The 16,941-nt window shown below is 49.3% G+C and overlaps 1 protein-coding gene across 5 annotated transcripts in view; it reads left to right on the top strand.

Annotated features, from left to right (window-relative positions):
- LOC119466172 (transmembrane protein adipocyte-associated 1 homolog) overlaps window positions 1-16,941 on the top strand; it is a 125,330-nt gene that overhangs the window by 43,234 nt on the left and 65,155 nt on the right. For 4 of the 5 annotated variants that reach the window (XM_049657275.1, XM_049657272.1, XM_049657273.1 and 1 more), the window contains 3 exons: window positions 11,172-11,244; window positions 11,310-11,389; window positions 15,266-15,382. In XM_049657275.1, coding sequence (XP_049513232.1) covers window positions 11,172-11,244; window positions 11,310-11,389; window positions 15,266-15,382 — 270 coding nt within the window. The remainder of the gene's footprint in view (window positions 1-11,171; window positions 11,245-11,309; window positions 11,390-15,265; window positions 15,383-16,941) is intronic. The other variant, XM_049657276.1, reaches the window with a different exon arrangement.

Below are 16,941 nucleotides of genomic sequence, written 5' to 3'. Positions count from 1 at the left end.
CCGGGGCGCGGTGCAATTCCTTGCAATGTGCCCGCGTTGTTGGCAGCGAAAACAGCGTACTCTGCCGTAGTATCTTTCCTGAGGTGGAGCGACTTCAGCTCCCTGCCGGGGTCGGCTCGCTGCTCGGTCAATGTGCCGATAACGAGCCACTCCCTCCGCGATGCGCTGGGTCGAAAAGCGTCTCTGTGCATGCGTTTCGGGCGGTGGCGCAGCACAGGTGCCACAGGCTGCCCGCCTCCTGTGCGTGTAGGGATCGAGAGCACGCGCGCTCAGCTCCCAAGCACACCCGCTTGCAGCCGCAAAGGCAGCTTGGCCGGGTTGTTGCCGTTGGGGAAAAGGCTCAGGCCCTCTCCACGCTCCAGCGAGGCCCTCAAGCGAGGCCGTTGAGCTCGGCTCAAGGGCCTCGCTGGCGGGCAGCAATGGGCAATAGGTGCGCGGGGAGATAATGTCACCTTGAATGCGCTTTGCCTTGGCGGCCAATTCCTCCAGATTTTGGAAGCGGCCGCCACGCAGGTACGCCGAAAAGGTTGGATGTGCCTACCTGATCACCCGTTCGACGCGTTCCTCGTTCGAGGCATTGGGCTCGGCGACTAAGAAAAGGTCTTGCATCGCCCGTACGTACTCCTGAAGCGACTCATCAGGAGCCTGTGTACGTAGCCCAAGCTCTCGCCGCATCCGACTCTCGTAGTCAGCGGGTAGGAATTCACGCAGGAATGCCGCGCGGAACTCCTCGAGGGTTGTTGCATGGTGTCCGGAAAGCCTGTACCACCTAGCCGCCGAGTCAGTGAGTGCAACAGGGACGACGCGTCCGAGTACATCCTGATCGTTCAAACCCAGAGCTCTCTGGTAGCGTGCGAAGGAGTAACAGTAGTCCCTGGCACTAAGCAGGTCACCGTATCCGCTGTAGGTCGGGACTGCCAGCCGTACAGCGGGGTGAGCGCATTTCTGAACAGCCGACAGCGTTTTAACTGCCCCAGAGAGCGCCTGGATCATTTCGGCGGCGTTATGCAACAGCGTCTGTGCGCCTGCTCCAAAGGGAGCCGTTGGCGCGTTAGCGGCGCGATCGAGCAAGGATGAACTGACGTCCAGCTCGATGAGTGGCGCGGTTTCCACAGGGATACCGGCCGGCGCGCCGCCGTCCCCAGAGCAAAAAGGGCTCCTAGCGGGGTGCGCCTGCTGTCGTTCATAGCCGCCACTTGAGGCAGCTATACGTGAATTGCTTAGGCCATTTGCAGCCAGTGTTGACAAAACAGGCGCATGCTCGATCGGTGTGCCACATGGCGCCACCGAATGTACTCCAAAGGGAGACGTATGAGCGAAATTCGTGGTCGCCATGTTGTAATCGCCACAGGGGGCCGCAGCATTCTACTGGTTTTGGCTGTTCAATTGAGAAGCAGCCAGCGTCGATAAAACAGGTGTTTGCTCGATCGGTGTGCCACTGGGCGCCACCGATTGTACTCCAAAGGGAGACGTATGAGTGAAATTCGTGGTCGCCATGTTGTAATCCCCACAGGGGGCCGCAGCGTTCCACTGGTTTTGGCTGTTCAATTGAGAAGCAGCCAACGGGCAAAAGTCGGAGAGGGCTAAGGCCCCATTTCCGCCCTGCGCTCCGTTTACTCTCGAAGGAGTCGATGATCGGGAGCGCTGCGACATCGCACTTTTTGGCATTGCAAAGGGAGCTGTGGCAGACGAATGTGCCCATGTGCACTGTTCGGAGAGGGCTCTGGCCCCGTTTCCAAACAACGCTACTGCTCCAAAGGGAGCTGGTACGTAGCGCCTCACGTTGCCGTCCCCACAGGGGGTCGTTACAAGCGAGTGTGCGGGAGTGCGCTGCTCAAGGGAGGCACTGGCCCCGTTCTCGAACAACATGGCGTCTGCTAGCACTAACAAAGGACAAAGGTCACTACGCCTTCACTTCACTTCACTTCACTTTATTACCTTAAATGCCCCCAGAGTTGGGGGTATTACATAAGGGGTGGGCAACAAGTATAAAGTAAATAAATACACAAGGAAAGGATGTTTAAGTACATGTTTGCTCGCGCTTCAATATGGAAGTTACAAAATGTGGATGGGCAGGTGATTGCAGCGATGTCGTGTGGAAGGCCGTTACAGTCTGAGGCTGAGCATGGAAAGAATGATGAGGCAAAAGTGGTAGTGTGCGCACGTGGCCGGGTGACTTGGAGGGGATGACCAATGCGAAGTGAAATGCGTGCCGGAGGACTAATTTAGGGTGGATGATTAAGTGAGCTTTAAAAAACCTTATGGAATAAGTACAAACTAGCGATACGACGCCGACAAGCCAGCGTTGATATGCCGGACTCTGCTTTTAACGATGATATACTGGTATTGTATGAATAGCACGAATGAATGAATCTTGTGGCACGATTTTGTACCGATTCTAGGCACTTTATTGGATATTTTTGGTTAGGGCTCCAGATGGCAGATGCATATTCCAGCTTAGAGCGTACGAGTGACTTGTAGGCAAGCAGTTTGAGGTCTGGTGGCGCGTGACGTAGATGACGTTTTAAGAATCCAAGGCTTTTGTTAGCAGATGATAAGATTTTGGTGACATGCGCGTTCTAGGTTAGATTATTAGATAACGTTACGCCGAGGTACTTATAAGACTGTGTTAATCTATGGTGACATGCGAGATAGTATAAGGGAACAGGAGAGGACTACGTTTTCGGTTGAACGACACGAGTTTGCATTTATCGGGGTTTAGTTTCATGAGCCATTTCAGAAACTGCGTCCAGACACCAGTTCTGGACGCAGTTTAGGTCACTTTGGAGAGCTATTTGATCAGAGGGGTTATTAACGGTGCGATAGATAACACAGTCATCGGCAAAGATACGGATGTTACAAGAGACGTGCGTTGGTAGGTCGTTAATATATATTAGAAATAGGAGGGGACCAAGGACTGACTCTTGCGGTACGCCTGATGTTACGGGAAGAGAACTAGAGGTTTGATTATTAACGCGAACAAATTGGGTACGGTTAGCCAGAAATTCCTCTATCTACTGCAATATGTCAGGATGTAAATTTAACAAGGAAAGTTTTAGTATCAAACGCTTGTGAGGCACCTTGTCGAAGGCTTTCGCGAAATCCAGAAAGACTGCGTCAGTTTGGAGGTTAGAATCAAGGTTTACATGCAAGTCATGGGCAAAAATAGCTAATTGTGTTTCACAGGATAAGTTCTTACGGAATACGTATTGAGAAGGATGAAAGAAATTAGTATACTGAGTCTAGAAAATTCATTATGTGAGAATAGATGACATGTTCCATGATTTTACATGGCACACTTGTTAAAGAGATGGGGTGGTAATTGAGGGGCGATTGTTTGTTACCTGATTAGAAGACCGGAACGACCTTCCCCACTTTCCAATCGCTGGGTATGCTACCTGTGGAAAGTGATTGCGTGAACAGTAATCATAGATACACTGAGATGGCATGTCGAGTATTTTTTAACAGTTTGCTGGTGATTTCGTCAGTACCTGCAGAAGATGACATCTTAATGTTTTCAATGATACAGGTGATGCCACGCGCAGAAAATGTGACTGATGGCATAAGTGATCTTGGTTGGCCAGTTGGGACAGATGGTGTCAGATCGGTTTCGTTTGTGAAGACGGATGAGAATGCAGTGTTAAACATATTTGCACATTCAATGTCGCTCACTTCCTCACCAAGTGTGTTAGTAAGTGTGATGATCGGCACCTTATCAGGGTTTAGAACTTGCCAGAACTTTCTCGGGTTGTTGGTTAAGATCTTCGGCAGGTCAGTTTGAAAGAATGCGTGTTTTGCATTACAAATGGACTGTAAGCATGTTGACTCGGCCTCAGTAATATTTGTTCCATGCGCATGCGCTGGGGTTTCGTTTTGCTGCACGTAAAAGGAGCTTCTTTTTGTTCTCAATTGTTTTAAATAACTTTGAAAACCATGGTTTGTTATGATTGGCACGATATGTAATGATGGGAATAAATTTGGTTGTTAGTTCTGTAATTTTGGTTTTGAAAGTAAGCCAGTTATGTTCAGTTGATCGGTCATGGAAACACCCTTCGAAATTTTGAAAAAAAGCCAGCAATTGGTTATTGATTTCATTTTAATTGCCTTTGTCGTAAAGGCGAATCGTTTTATGGAACTTTGGCGCGATTCCGGGATGAAGGTGAAAGTAGCATGCAGAAATTTGTGGTCGCTAATCTCGCGGAGATAAGTAAGAGTTGATAAAGTTTCAGGGTCATTATTTAGTATGAGATCCAAGATGTTTGACGATTCACCTACGACGCTTGTGGGTTTTGTTACTAACTGGGTGAGATTGAAATTTAGACACACATCAACAAAGTTAGTTATTTCAGTATTGCTTGTTGGTGTTGAGTTCTGCCAGTCAGTAGATGAAAAATTAAAATCGCCAAAAAGAAGAATGCACGCGTTGGGATGTGTAGCATTAAGTTGATTTAGGCTATCATTTAGGTTACAAGCAAAACTTGGATTGCTGTGGGGGGGTCTGTAGCACGCCTAGCAGACATAACGCGGCGAGTCCAATTCGCTAAGGCGTATTGACTCGGCTAAGCACAGACAAAGGCTTAATGAGCCTTTGAATCCGCGTTGGACGCCAGTGTGGGTTCTTGGTGTCTCACAGGAGACCAACCACCGCGGGTTTGAGCTTAGCGAGCCACAGGGCAGCATCAGCTGTCGCCTCCGGCACCGCTCGCGCTCAAGCTCAGAGGCTGCAAGGGGCTACTGAGCGACGTACGCAAAAACACAGTAAAGCCCTGAGTTGACGGAAACCTTTTATTGAATCCGTCGGCACCAGCACTGCACAAACGCCCGCGCGGCGGGGAGCCAAAGAGGTCCCGCACCAGGGCGAAAATACAATAACAGGCGCCTATAGCACGTCGCGGCGAGAGCACAGGCTCAAGCTGGGACACGCCCGCTAGGAAAAGTCCCGGCAGCTATGCTACTTGCTCTGGCGATAACCACTGGGTCAACTCGCGAGAGCTCTGGCAATATCCTTCGGCTTAGGCTTTTGGCAAGTGCGGCTCGGCGTGGTACGACCTTGCGCGAGCGTTAGGCACCGCTCGTCGGCTTAGCGTCAAGAAAAGGATCAGCACAAAGTACGCGCTCCCCGCACGGGCAAAGGCATTGTGCGCGAGCTCCAGTGCTAGTCACAAAGGTGCCAGCGGACAAGAGGAAAGCATCTACGTACCGTGCGCTGGTCCCGGAGATCAGAGAGCCACGCTCCGCCACTAGCAGCCGACGTGGCTGCATAGTGACGTCAGCACCCTGCCCTCACCGCAACCCACCGCGTGCGCAGCGCCACCGTGGGAGCCGGTTATGCACGGGCGGGGAACGAAGGCAAGGGATGGCAGAACAGGTGAAGCTCGCGCAATGGTGCTGGCGTCTCCCTCATTCACCGTTGTACCGTTGTACAATCACCGTTGTACAAACACCGTTGGTTCTCTTGGGAGGTCAGGAGGCAAGCGCGAGCAATTTCGCAGGCTTGGGCTGCCCTGGTGACGGCGTCAAGTGCATACTCGCTGGTCTCTGCTGCGGCGAATGGAAGGGATGCGTGCAGTAGCAATGTGGCTTGTCAACCTAACAAGAACAGGCAGTGTCGTGACGCAAAAAATTATATGCAAATGTGGCATAGGGTAGGGTAAGGTCCCAATCACTATGGTCGGACGAGACATACTTTGCAAGTATGTCTGTCAGGCATCGATTGAGACGCTCCGTCAGACCATTAGTCTGTGGATGGTAAGACGTAGTCAGCTTGTGCTTGGTTTAACTGGACTATAGGATGTCGGCGATGACTGTTAGAAATTAATGCCCGACCACGGTGAGTGAGCAGTTGGTGTGGAGCTCCATGCTGCAGAATCACGTCGCGTAAAAGAAAATTGCCGACACCTGTGGCGCAGCTTGTAGGAAGCGCTCTGTTGTAGCGCGTGGCATAATCTGTCGCCACAGCAACCCACTTGTTGCCAGACGTTGATAAGTAAAATCTCGTTACTACAAACCCCACAATAACAAACTTCTCAGAATAACGAACTTTTCAGAAATCCGTTGCTGACTTCTTATAGTTTCAATGTAAAAATATTTCAGTACTACGAACTTCAGAATACCGAACTTTTCAGAATAACAATCGTTATTCAGTTTCCGTTTCATGTTAACAACGCCTCAGTACTACGAACTCATATTCCAAAATTTGGGATTCTTAGATTTCCGTGTATCCAGTCACGGGCAGCCGAAACAAGAGGCTAGGATACGACAGGGCGCAGAAAGCGGATGCCGTGGCGCACGGGTCCGGAAAGCCTGAGATGGCGCCTGAGGGGAAAAAAAAAACTATGCTGGCACGCAGCATCAGCGCGTCGGAAAGCGGAGCGGCCGCCTCTCGAAAGGTCAATCGTCCACGCACGATAATCACTCCACGAGTTCCGAAAAAGACTCGAAAGCAGGGCGACGATCACGCAAATCAGTGTCAGCGGCATGTCGCAAGGGAAGCGGCTGTCAATCCCGCGCGCATACAGGTTCTTTCACGCACGCCTTTTCCGCACCACCCAGGAGGAGGAAAAAAACTTAATTAAAAATTTCAGACAGTAGATCTGAAGGCCTTGGCCTCTAGGTGGCCTCGGTTGAGGCGCCCTGCAAAGCCCAGGTCGTGAGATTTTCTTGAATGGTCTTGTCTTCTGACCCTAAGAGGGCCTCCCAGGCTTCCTCCGAGGGAGCTGGCAGTAGTTTTTCAGATTGGCTTTTATTACGTGTGGACAGGTGGACCCAATTAGCCTAAATTGCGGTCAGAACCAGCTGGCCACCCAAAATCATATCTTATGGGGATGCTCTGCCAAGCCCCCGCACCCCCCAGCCCTCAGATAACATGCCGGCGTGCGTTGCAGTGGATTTGTCCCTGGTTTAGGACGGCGCTCTACAGCAGCGCAGTGTGCCCGAAGGCCCCGCATGGACGGATATTCCAACAGTGCAGCTCAGTAGAGCAGCGGGGCCAGAAGGCGTGCATTGGGTCGGGCATCACCGCAAAATTCTTTGGCTCTCGACTCGCACTTTTTCGTTCCAAGGCAGAGTAACAGTGGGTGAGCAGAACAGTCAGGCGAGCTGTTCTTTCTGAGAAGGTCCCGAAGTGGCGATTGTCGCGCGCAGGACCGTTCGAACACTACCGCATGTTCCGCCGACAAGTGTCGCCTAGCAACAGAGGTGCATCTCTTCCTTCTTTCGCCCTTCTTTCCGCTTGCTTCTCTCGCGCTTTCTGCGGCCGTAGTAGCTACGCGTGCGGAGAAATGGAACCTCCATACTCGCGGGGTTGCCACACGGTCACACTTCGTACTTTCCGGGCGGTGTCAGTTACGTTTTCTCTGGGTCTGGTTGAATACCGGATGCGTCGGCGAGGTGGCCCAGCATTGTAATCTGCCGACGACCGAAGTGACACTTAGATGAATTTAGTTGGAGCCCAGCCTTGCGGAAGACTTTTAAGAACAGCTGATAAGTGCTCAAGGTGTATCTCAAATGTAGGTGAAAATATGAGAACGTCGTCTAGGTAGCACAGGCATGTTGACCATTTGAACCCTTGAAGTAAAGAGTCCATCATACGTTCGAATGTTGCTGGGGCATTGCATAGACCGAATGGCATAACTTTGAATTTATATAGACCATCAGAGGTGACGAACGTGGTCTTCTCTTGGTCCTTTTCATCGACAGAAATTTGCCAATAACCAGACCGAAGGTCTATTGATGAAAAGTAGTTGGCACCGTGGAGACAATCGAGGGCGTCATCAATGCGAGGCAGGAGGCAGTCGTCTTTCTTTAGTAATTCGGTTTAGATGATGATAATCTACGGAGAAACGCCACCTGCCATCTTTCTTGTTAACAAGCACATTGGGCGACGCCGAAGAGCTCGACGAGGATTCAACATTGCCTTTGGCGAGCATCTTGTTCACTTCCTCTTGAATAACCTTACGCTCTGAAGCAGAAACTCGATATGGCCGGAAATGAATAGGACTAGCATCACCGGTATTTCTGTGATGCTTAACATTTGAAATCTGGCCCAATTGTCGATTGCTGGGGTCGAAGATGTCATGGTAGGAAACCAAAAGGCGACACACAGCTGCTGCTTGTTCAGGCAATAGGTTTGCAGCAATCATGGTACTAAATGTTGCAACAGGGCAAATAGCATCCTGTTGACATGGTCAAGAATCGGAGCAAATGTCTATTGAAAACGTAGACGTCCTATAGCGCGCAGCGTTGCAGCCGATATGCAGAACTTGCTTTGTCAGGCCAAAATTGACGACGAGGAGGCATGTCCGCTTATCGACGGTGGTTAAGAGTGAGGCAAATCAAAATCAGATCAATCAAAAGGACATCAGGAACAGGTGTGGTAATGTAATCACCATCGGGCACAAGAAAAGATGATAGCAAATTGACGAAAGTCAAGGCTGTAGGCGGCAGGCGGATGAATGCGGTCGTTCTAAAGTTGTTCGACAGTTCGGCACGAATATGCGTGAGTAGAGGAAGTTCGAGGCAAAGGGTACCGGCAGAACAGTTGATCAAAGCTGAATGCGCCGTAAGAAAGTCGAGTCCGAGGACTAGGTCATGGGGACAATTGCTCAGCACTGTAAAAAGAACGGGAACGTGGCGGTCGGCGATACTTATACGGGAAGTACACATTCAAGAGACAGCAACAGTGCTGCCATCAGCCACGGATACGGCTCATGTAGTAGCAGGCATGAGAACCTTCTTCAGTGAACGACGGAGGTTATAACTCATAATGGGCACCAGGGCTTCAGTATCTATTAACAACGTCAAAGGGACACTGTCGACGTAAGCATCAAGTAAGTTCTGATTCGTTGGGAGCGTCAATGGAGGATTTCAACACGATGAAGATAATGCAACACTACCCCCAGGAGCTGCATGGTCTTTGCCATCCAGGAGGGTCCATAATTGTAGAATATCGTAGAAGGCTACAGCGCGGAACCGACGAAAACGAAGACAAGAGAGGCACACAAAAAACACAGACACAGCGCTGACTTTTAACAACAGCCTTCTTGCAATGTTCATACAACAAGCCTAACTGGTTACTCTGATCAAGTCCATAATTGATCGGCAACGAATAGTGGCGTGGCAGTAGCGATGGTGACCAACGGCTGGAGCGACGGGGTGACGGTGAGCGAGCTGGACGACTGTCATCGACGGATATGTCAGAGGTAGGAGGCATGCGGCAAGGTGAGTAGCGGCGAGGGTCGCATATGGGCGAGGAGACGGGGAAAAGTAGCTGGAATATGGTGACGTCCAGGAGGTGCGGCAGTGGCTAGCTACGTAGCCAATTCGGAGGCTACGGAAGCAAATTGGTTTGTCGTCCAGAGTTCTCCACTCTGTAGGATTGCGGTATCTGGGAGGGGAATACAAATCGCTGCGAGACGCAGCTGTCTGCGCCGGTCTGGCTTCAGGTCGGGAGACAGAGCAGGCAGCAGGAAAACCGAGGTTGGCAAATTCTTGCCACACAACTGCCTCAATGAGAGGGATCGCTGGGGCAGGTTGGTCAATGGTGAGGTCAAGTGGGCGTGGATGGAACAGGGCAGGAATTGTAGCCTCGAGCTCGTGGTGAACAATACGTGTGACGTTCTCATTGATTAGGGGGGTGAAGCGGTAAGGTCGACAGAGGACGACGTCGCAGCCGTGTTAGGAAGCCGGGAGAACTGTGGAATGATGCACTGGCTCTTCGCGAGCTCAAAGCTGCGGCATTCCTTGACAATGACATCAGTGGTGGAAACATTGTGAAATACCAACAAGTTGAACGTGTCATCCGTGATCCCTTTGAGTACGTGTCCTACTTTGTCAACCTCGGCCATTTTCTCGTCGACTTTCCGGTAAAGAGAGAGCATGTCTGAAATGTACAAGACATACGATTCAGTAGAAGACTGAACTCCGGTAGCAAGCTCTTTTCTAGCAGCCAGCTGCCGACCTTCTCCTTGAAAGCATCCCAGCTAGAGATCTCGTCCTCGTGTGTCCAGAACTAGACACGAGGTGTTCCGCCCAAGTAGAATAGGACATTCGCTAGGTAGCGTCCCTGCAGTTGTTTCGGCTAACACGCTCATACAGGCTGAGCCAGTCCTCAACGTCGACATTAGCTTTGCCGGAGAATATTCCAGGATCGCGGAGATTGGTAACCGTGACGTACATTGTTTTCGGGGTTGCAGGAGTAGAAGCAGCCGAGGTTTCGTCACCGGGAGCCATGGCGGAAAGCAGGACGGTGCGGCTGCTGTGGAGCTCCGTGGCGAGGACAGGGAATGGCATTCTCGACCAAAATGTTTCGCGAACGAAGGATTAAGCACTGGAAACTATTTACAAAGTATATTTACAAAGGATAACTGCAGCGCTGGCCAGTTCAGCTGACAGCTCGAGACTCAGAAGCAGTTCGTTGTCTTTGTCGGGGTGTCCGCCCGCATCGTCCACAGAAACACGCAATATGCATGTATCGATATAATATGTGGTCAAGCACATCAGAGCACATAAGACATTTGCCATCACTTTTTGTCTTATGCCTGACGGTGCAAATTGTTTTAGCACAGTTGTAATTTATTGTCTTGTCTTACACCTGGTGGCATAGCTTTGTTCTCACTAGCCTACAAAATTTTATGTAATTGTTTACAAAAGCTTTTTATGTGCCCATATAAAAGCCTGTTTGCAACATACCGTGTGTGGCATATCGTTTGTGGGAAGGCAAGATTAATTGACTGCTGCTGACTTGTCTTCTTTTTCTGTTGAGCAGTATTGACTGATTGCGCAGTAATAACAAGCTGCGCCAAATGGCTACTCATTGCTGCAGTAATGCTCTAAATGGTACAAAAGCCAATTTTTTTGCTCCAGAAGGCTGGTCTGGCTGCCCCTAAACTGCTTCTAAAACTGCTTTTATCATGCTCCAAGAATTGCTTCAAATCCTAAACTGGATGGGCAACTGCTGATAATCCCAATGAGGAATTGACAGTATTTTCAAATGAAATAAATTGAGCACCTCATTGTGACGCCGTTAGATTACAGACTAGTCCAGGAAAGCTTCAGGGGCTCTAGAACATTCTCCTGACTTCTCCTGATTGTAAGCAGTGCAAGTGAGCATGCCATGTACAAGTTTCTGTCTCGGAAAGTGTGATGTACTACCTGTTTTATTTGATCTGCAGGCACTGTGGGTGGCCGTACGCTTCTTCCTGCTCTCCACTGAGATGAGTGTGCTCATCTTTGGCCTGGCCTTTGGTGGGTGCATACTATGCACTTATTTAAACAGGCACTGACCATTGCTTTTTTTTTTGTGTGTGTAGGCCACTTGGACAGCCGCACCAGCATCCAGCGGGTGCTCGTGGTCACCTCCTTTGTGGCACTGCTCTACTCAGGCACACAGGTGGGAGGAGGAGGCTTTTTTAGGAGCCATTATCAGAATATGATCCTTTTTTATGTCAAGGTTTTATTTAACTCCACTTAATTTTACTGTTAACTACAGTCAATCCTGGTTGATGTATCGAACCCGAATGTATCGAATTGTTGTGTATATAGAACAGTATTAACATCCCCTTGGAGATCCCATGCAAAAGTATAGCACTGTTGTAGGCACATATTGAACTCCTGTATATCGGTATGTTCGATATATGGAATGCTGCGCCCCTGCAAGTGCACTTCTCCTAACATGGCTGCAGTCGCTTCTTGCACAATCAGAAATGTTCAATGCCAATGAAATGGCTCTGTTTTAGCAGAGACTGCGAAACAAGATATTGCATCTGAAGGGCAGTACATACCACGGAGGAAAAACAAGCAAGGTACCTGTCTCAGTTTCGCTCGCTACAAATCTAGATGGCTCGTGCAAACTGCAGCCATTTATTATTGGCTAAGCGGATTGCCACGCTGCTTCTAGAAAGTGAAAGGCCTTCCGGTATAATATGCATTCCACAAGAAAGTATACATGATGCGTGATCTTTTCACCGAGTGGCTTTGGGCATGGGATGTCGAACTGGAAATGTCTGGCTGCCGTGTTTGTGTTTGGAGAACTGGGGTTCCCCAAAAACTGGGTTCCATGATGGGCCAAAACAAATTCAACACCAACGTACTTCAACAAATTTTTACGGTACAGTTTGGGCTTAAAGGGCCGCTAAACCACCCAGAGGTTGAAATTTAGTTGTGGTGTTGCAGTTGTGCACAAGTCTACAACTAACACGTAGACGTGAGAATGTTTTGAAATGGTGCCGTAATAGCGGAGCTACACGGATTTGATGATCAAAACACGGCCCTCGCTCGTTTTGCTCTTTCCTTCGTTACTCTCCTCGTCGACTGGTCTCTCCTCCTCGCCGAGTGCTCCTCCAAATGTCACGTGACATACGTCATTGCCAACGCGCTGTCCATTTTCGGTTAAGGCATGTCCACGCTAGCGGCAAATATACCGACGGCGAACTGGCCTCCAGTGCCGTAGAACGTCTGCCGCGCGAGAGGTGTCCAAAGTGGACAGCAGTTTGGCCGGCACACCGCCCGCAGCACGATCAACGGGCTAATCGACGACCGCGAAGCTGCGCGCCTCCGCCAGCGGTGACGAAAACATCGGCTGCAGCTCAGCTGTAGTGCACGGCTACCGACGGGAGTCGACCGGCTCGGCTGTGCTCGCATTGCAGCCGACAGCGCTGCTAATATCAGCATATTTATCTTCTTTGTGTCCAATTATTGTGAAAAGCGATAACAACGATAAGAAAATATTGCGGCTTGTGAGGGTCGGTAATTCATTTTGAAGCGCCGTCTGCTTTAGCTTTGAAGGGAACCGGAAAAGGCCTAGTGACAATATCGGTGCCGACGAGCGATCAGCGGCAGTGAGGCTGCCGCACAAGTGAGTCCCGGTCTCATCCTCTCTACGTACGACAAGGAAATCTCGCCGTTCGCGAGCAAAACCGCTGTCTAATAGTGGCCCGCGAATGGCAAGCGGCATGCGGCGAGTTACCGTGCCAGTAACGTGGACAGGCCTTAGCCACGACTCAGTGCTTCTTGGCTACCCGCTGTGGCTGCCGTGCCGGCCCGTGCTCATGCGAAGCGTGCCGCTATGCACCCTGCGTTGTGCGCACGTCTAGAAAGGCCAACACTGTCGCACTCTGTTCGCGCAGCAATCAGACCGGTAAGCACGACTGTGTTCGATGGAACGCGAGCGATTTGGCACTTGCGTTGCGGGCTGTTATTACTGATTCGCAAGGGCGCACAAGCGAGCAACATGACGAGGAAGAGCAGGGAGCGCGCGTACCTGCTAGCAGACGAACCGGAAGTCATAGGTCCTTGTTCGACCAATGGACGTCGTAACCGCCGTTGACATCACCAGATGCACCCTGCTGATATCATGACGACCGCTGGGGATACCGGAAAGGCCAGGAGAAGAGGACGGCATTGTTTTTTTTTATTTAGTGGTGCGCCCGCGGCGCGTAGCGCTGCAGCGTTTGGAATAGTTGATCGTGACGGCATTCTGAACTCGATGCGCGTGTTTACTTGAAATGTTCAAAAAATATCTGAGGTGGTTTAGGGGCCCTTTAACAAGACCATCACACGCCACATCTACAATTTGGTGTAGTTTTTGTGGCAAGACAATTGTGGTAGCTGTGTGAAAATCTCATCGCTGTGTGATACGTGGGCCCACAGTGCCCGCGCTGAACGAATTTCATTCATGTTCATGTGGGGCACGGCACATAACAAGTAAGCTGGAATGAATGCTCTGCAAGCTAACGTGTGCCATTCCTGGCTGTGCAAGTGGTGCACGAGGGCAGCATATAGCATGTTCAGCCAATTTGGCAATTGTGGGCTGCTTTCATTTCTGCAAGCGATGCAAACTTCAGACCGGTCCCACTCAAAAAGGTGGCAAGGAATGGCAGCACGTTTGAGTTATCGGCTATGACTAGCATGCAGTACGCTTCCAACAGTACTATGTCACAAGCGCTGTGAAGCAGATAAATAAAAATGTTTATCGCGATAGGGTTTGCAGTGATAGCCATGAATGCAGCATGCGACGACCCGTGAGGAGATGTGCTGGTAAATAGGAAACTGAGTGCGTGCTGGCGTTCTCACGTAACACGGGTGGCGAGCGAGTACTGAGGGGAAGCTACTGCAGCGGGTGGCTATTGTTTTCGATTGCACACACCTCACGCCTTTTCTTGATTCTAGTGGCTGGAAAACATGTCATGCGATCGCAGTTTCGTGATTTACTGAAAGTTGGTGCTCAAGGATGTTGTTTTCAGCAAACATGTCAACTGGCAAAAAGAAGGGTGTTTGTATTGGGTAATTTTTTGTGATGTCGATGGCGATTGTTGACGCCGGGAAATCGTGCTAACCAAATCATATCAACGAGGTTCTGCTGAACACTAACAACGCACATATAGCATCACAAATGTTGTGCACAGGGGTGCGATTTATTGCTTTGATACACATATTCTACCAAGTAAAAGAACTCACTCCATCAAGAGCACACTAGAACACATTAAAGAAATGACTTTTTTTTTTCTGACAGAGATAGGGACAGAGTGCTGAAGCAGCCAGAACCCAAACTTGCAATTTCCGCGTCTTCAATTATGAATCATGTTAGTTCATCTTTGTGTCTTAACAACACCAATGTTTTTTGAAGAAACAGTTTGCACCCACGTGTGCTGCAATGCATTGCTAGCCAACCATTGTGTCCTTTCCTGACATTATTACAATGCTCTCTTAACCTATCATTCAGGCAATAGCTCATCTGACAAACCTACTGCATGCAGCAGGAAAGAGGTATCTGATGAGCCACCGCTTTATTGCAATTCACAAAACATGTTGGATGCAGTTTTTTGCAAGCGATAAACCTATCCAGAGCTTACTACTGTTTTTACAAAGTTGCACAAAACGATATTGAACAGACTTTTTGAATGGCAAAGAGTAGTGGTTTACCAGATACCGGTTTCCTGCTGCAAGTAATATGTAAGTCTTGCAAGCCATTGGCTGAATGATAAAGAACGCAATGTAATAATGTGAGGAAATGACATGATGGGTGCCTGGCATTAGATTGTAGCTTATGCTTGTTGTTACTTCTTGGCTCATAAAATTCATGTGAACACTGATAGAGTTGCCAGCCATCTCTCCTCTTTATGTGCTGTAAAAATAAACCATAGGGCCCCCATGATGTATTAGTACTATTTATGGTCTGCAACATACATCACAAATTTAAATTCAGAGCGTACTAACTCCAACAAAATGACCAAATTGCTTCGTTAAGTAACCATGTCGTTACTTGCAGGGTGTTTTGGAGTTGGTGCTCCCAGACCGCAAGTTCTATGTGCCGGACAAGAACTTTGAGTTGTTTGGCCACGGGGGCATGCTCTTCTGGTTCATCAGCTCAGTCCTTTTTGCTGTGGTAAGTGTTGCCAATGTGTCGCCCAGTGATGTCAGCAGCGCTGCATCATGGTTGTAGGTGTGCCATGCTCTCTGATGGCTGGTCTCATGGAAAAAGGCTTACGGAAATATGTTTGACAGCATTAGGGCCACCATTCTATGGAACTACATCCTAGCCTGTTTTAATATTTTTTAAAATAAAATGCTGCTGTTGAATATGACAGCAGAGCCTTGTCAATTCAAAGTTTGTGGAACCAAAAACAAAGGGAAGAACTAGCAGGTATTAAAATAATGCAACAAAAGACAAGTTGTTATTGGGCCTCTTCAGTGTTCTATTTCTGGCTACCCAGGGGTTGGCGGAGTGTGCAGCTGGTTGTTAGTTTTTCTCGGGTTGCTCTGGCCACCACACCTTGCATTTCCGCCCCATGTTCGTTTTTCTTTAGCTGGACGGTTCTGGCTACCCATGGGTTGCCAGATCCTGTTAGGACAATTTTGGTTTGGCAGCTCTCTGGAAGTTATGTGGCCAACAGACGACAAAAAGAGCCAGTGAGCACTCGCCGCCATCTTTGTAGTGTGGGGGTGAGGCTAGGGCTGAAGGCAAGCTCCGGATCTAGCCACACACAGCCGTTCTGTCGTACTTCCCAACCCATAGCGCTTGTAATCGCAGCTACGTTGGGTTTGGACGAATAAGGCAACCAGCGGTGTCAACTCTAACAATATTTATTGCTGCAAGCTATAAGGCAAAACTTGCAGAGGGAAGTCTACTCTGTAATAGGTAATAAATAGGCTTGTCTCGTTGCGTGTGATAGTCAGGCAAACGAGGTCACTCATGGGTTGCAGCAGGTGTCCCTATCCAGCAGGTTCAGGCCAGAGAGAGAGGGTCTCCCCCGGAGGCGCTCTTTTATACCTTTTTACTTTTGAGAGGGGTATGTCCGCCTCACACGTCGGATACCTTTCTCGCGAGTCGAGGGAGTAAGGATGCGAGAGCACGTCGCGAGAGCGAGTGAGAACCGGAAAAGGTGCGTAGTGTGCCTCTCCAGTGTCTACGCCGGCTCTCGATGAATCCGCAACATACGAACATGACGACGTAAGTACGTGGGAGGAAAAAGACATGTGTGCTCCTCACATCGGATTGTTCAGATTGGTAACGTCCTGTCTCGTCCATTTACTCACGAGACTAGTTTGCCACAGGGTGGAGTGCAAAGGTGTACTCTATTTGTTGTAAAAATGAACTCGCTCTATACTATCATACCACGTACAATGTTTTATTCTGTATATGTGGATGACATCCAAATAGGTTACAAGTCGTGTAATCTTAGTATCTACGAGCGACAAGTACAGCTTGGTTTGAATAAATTGTCTGTGAGCGGACGAAAACGGTTTTAAACTAAACCCCAAAAAAGTATGTGCATCCTCTTCTCGAAGAAGAGAGGTGTAATACCGGATCCCGTTATTGATCTCAATGGAGAATGGCTATCCGTGAGCCATGAACATAAATTTTAAGGCCTCATTTTAGACGCTAAATTAACTTTTGTCCCACACTTGGAAATATCTGAAAGCGAAGGGCCTGAAGACAATGAA

This window comes from Dermacentor silvarum, chromosome 10 (assembly GCF_013339745.2).
Source record: "Dermacentor silvarum isolate Dsil-2018 chromosome 10, BIME_Dsil_1.4, whole genome shotgun sequence".
In the NCBI taxonomy this organism is placed as follows: Eukaryota; Metazoa; Arthropoda; class Arachnida; order Ixodida; family Ixodidae; genus Dermacentor; species Dermacentor silvarum.
The sequence above is the reverse complement of the archived record's forward strand: the minus strand, read 5'-3'. Positions and strand labels throughout refer to the sequence as shown.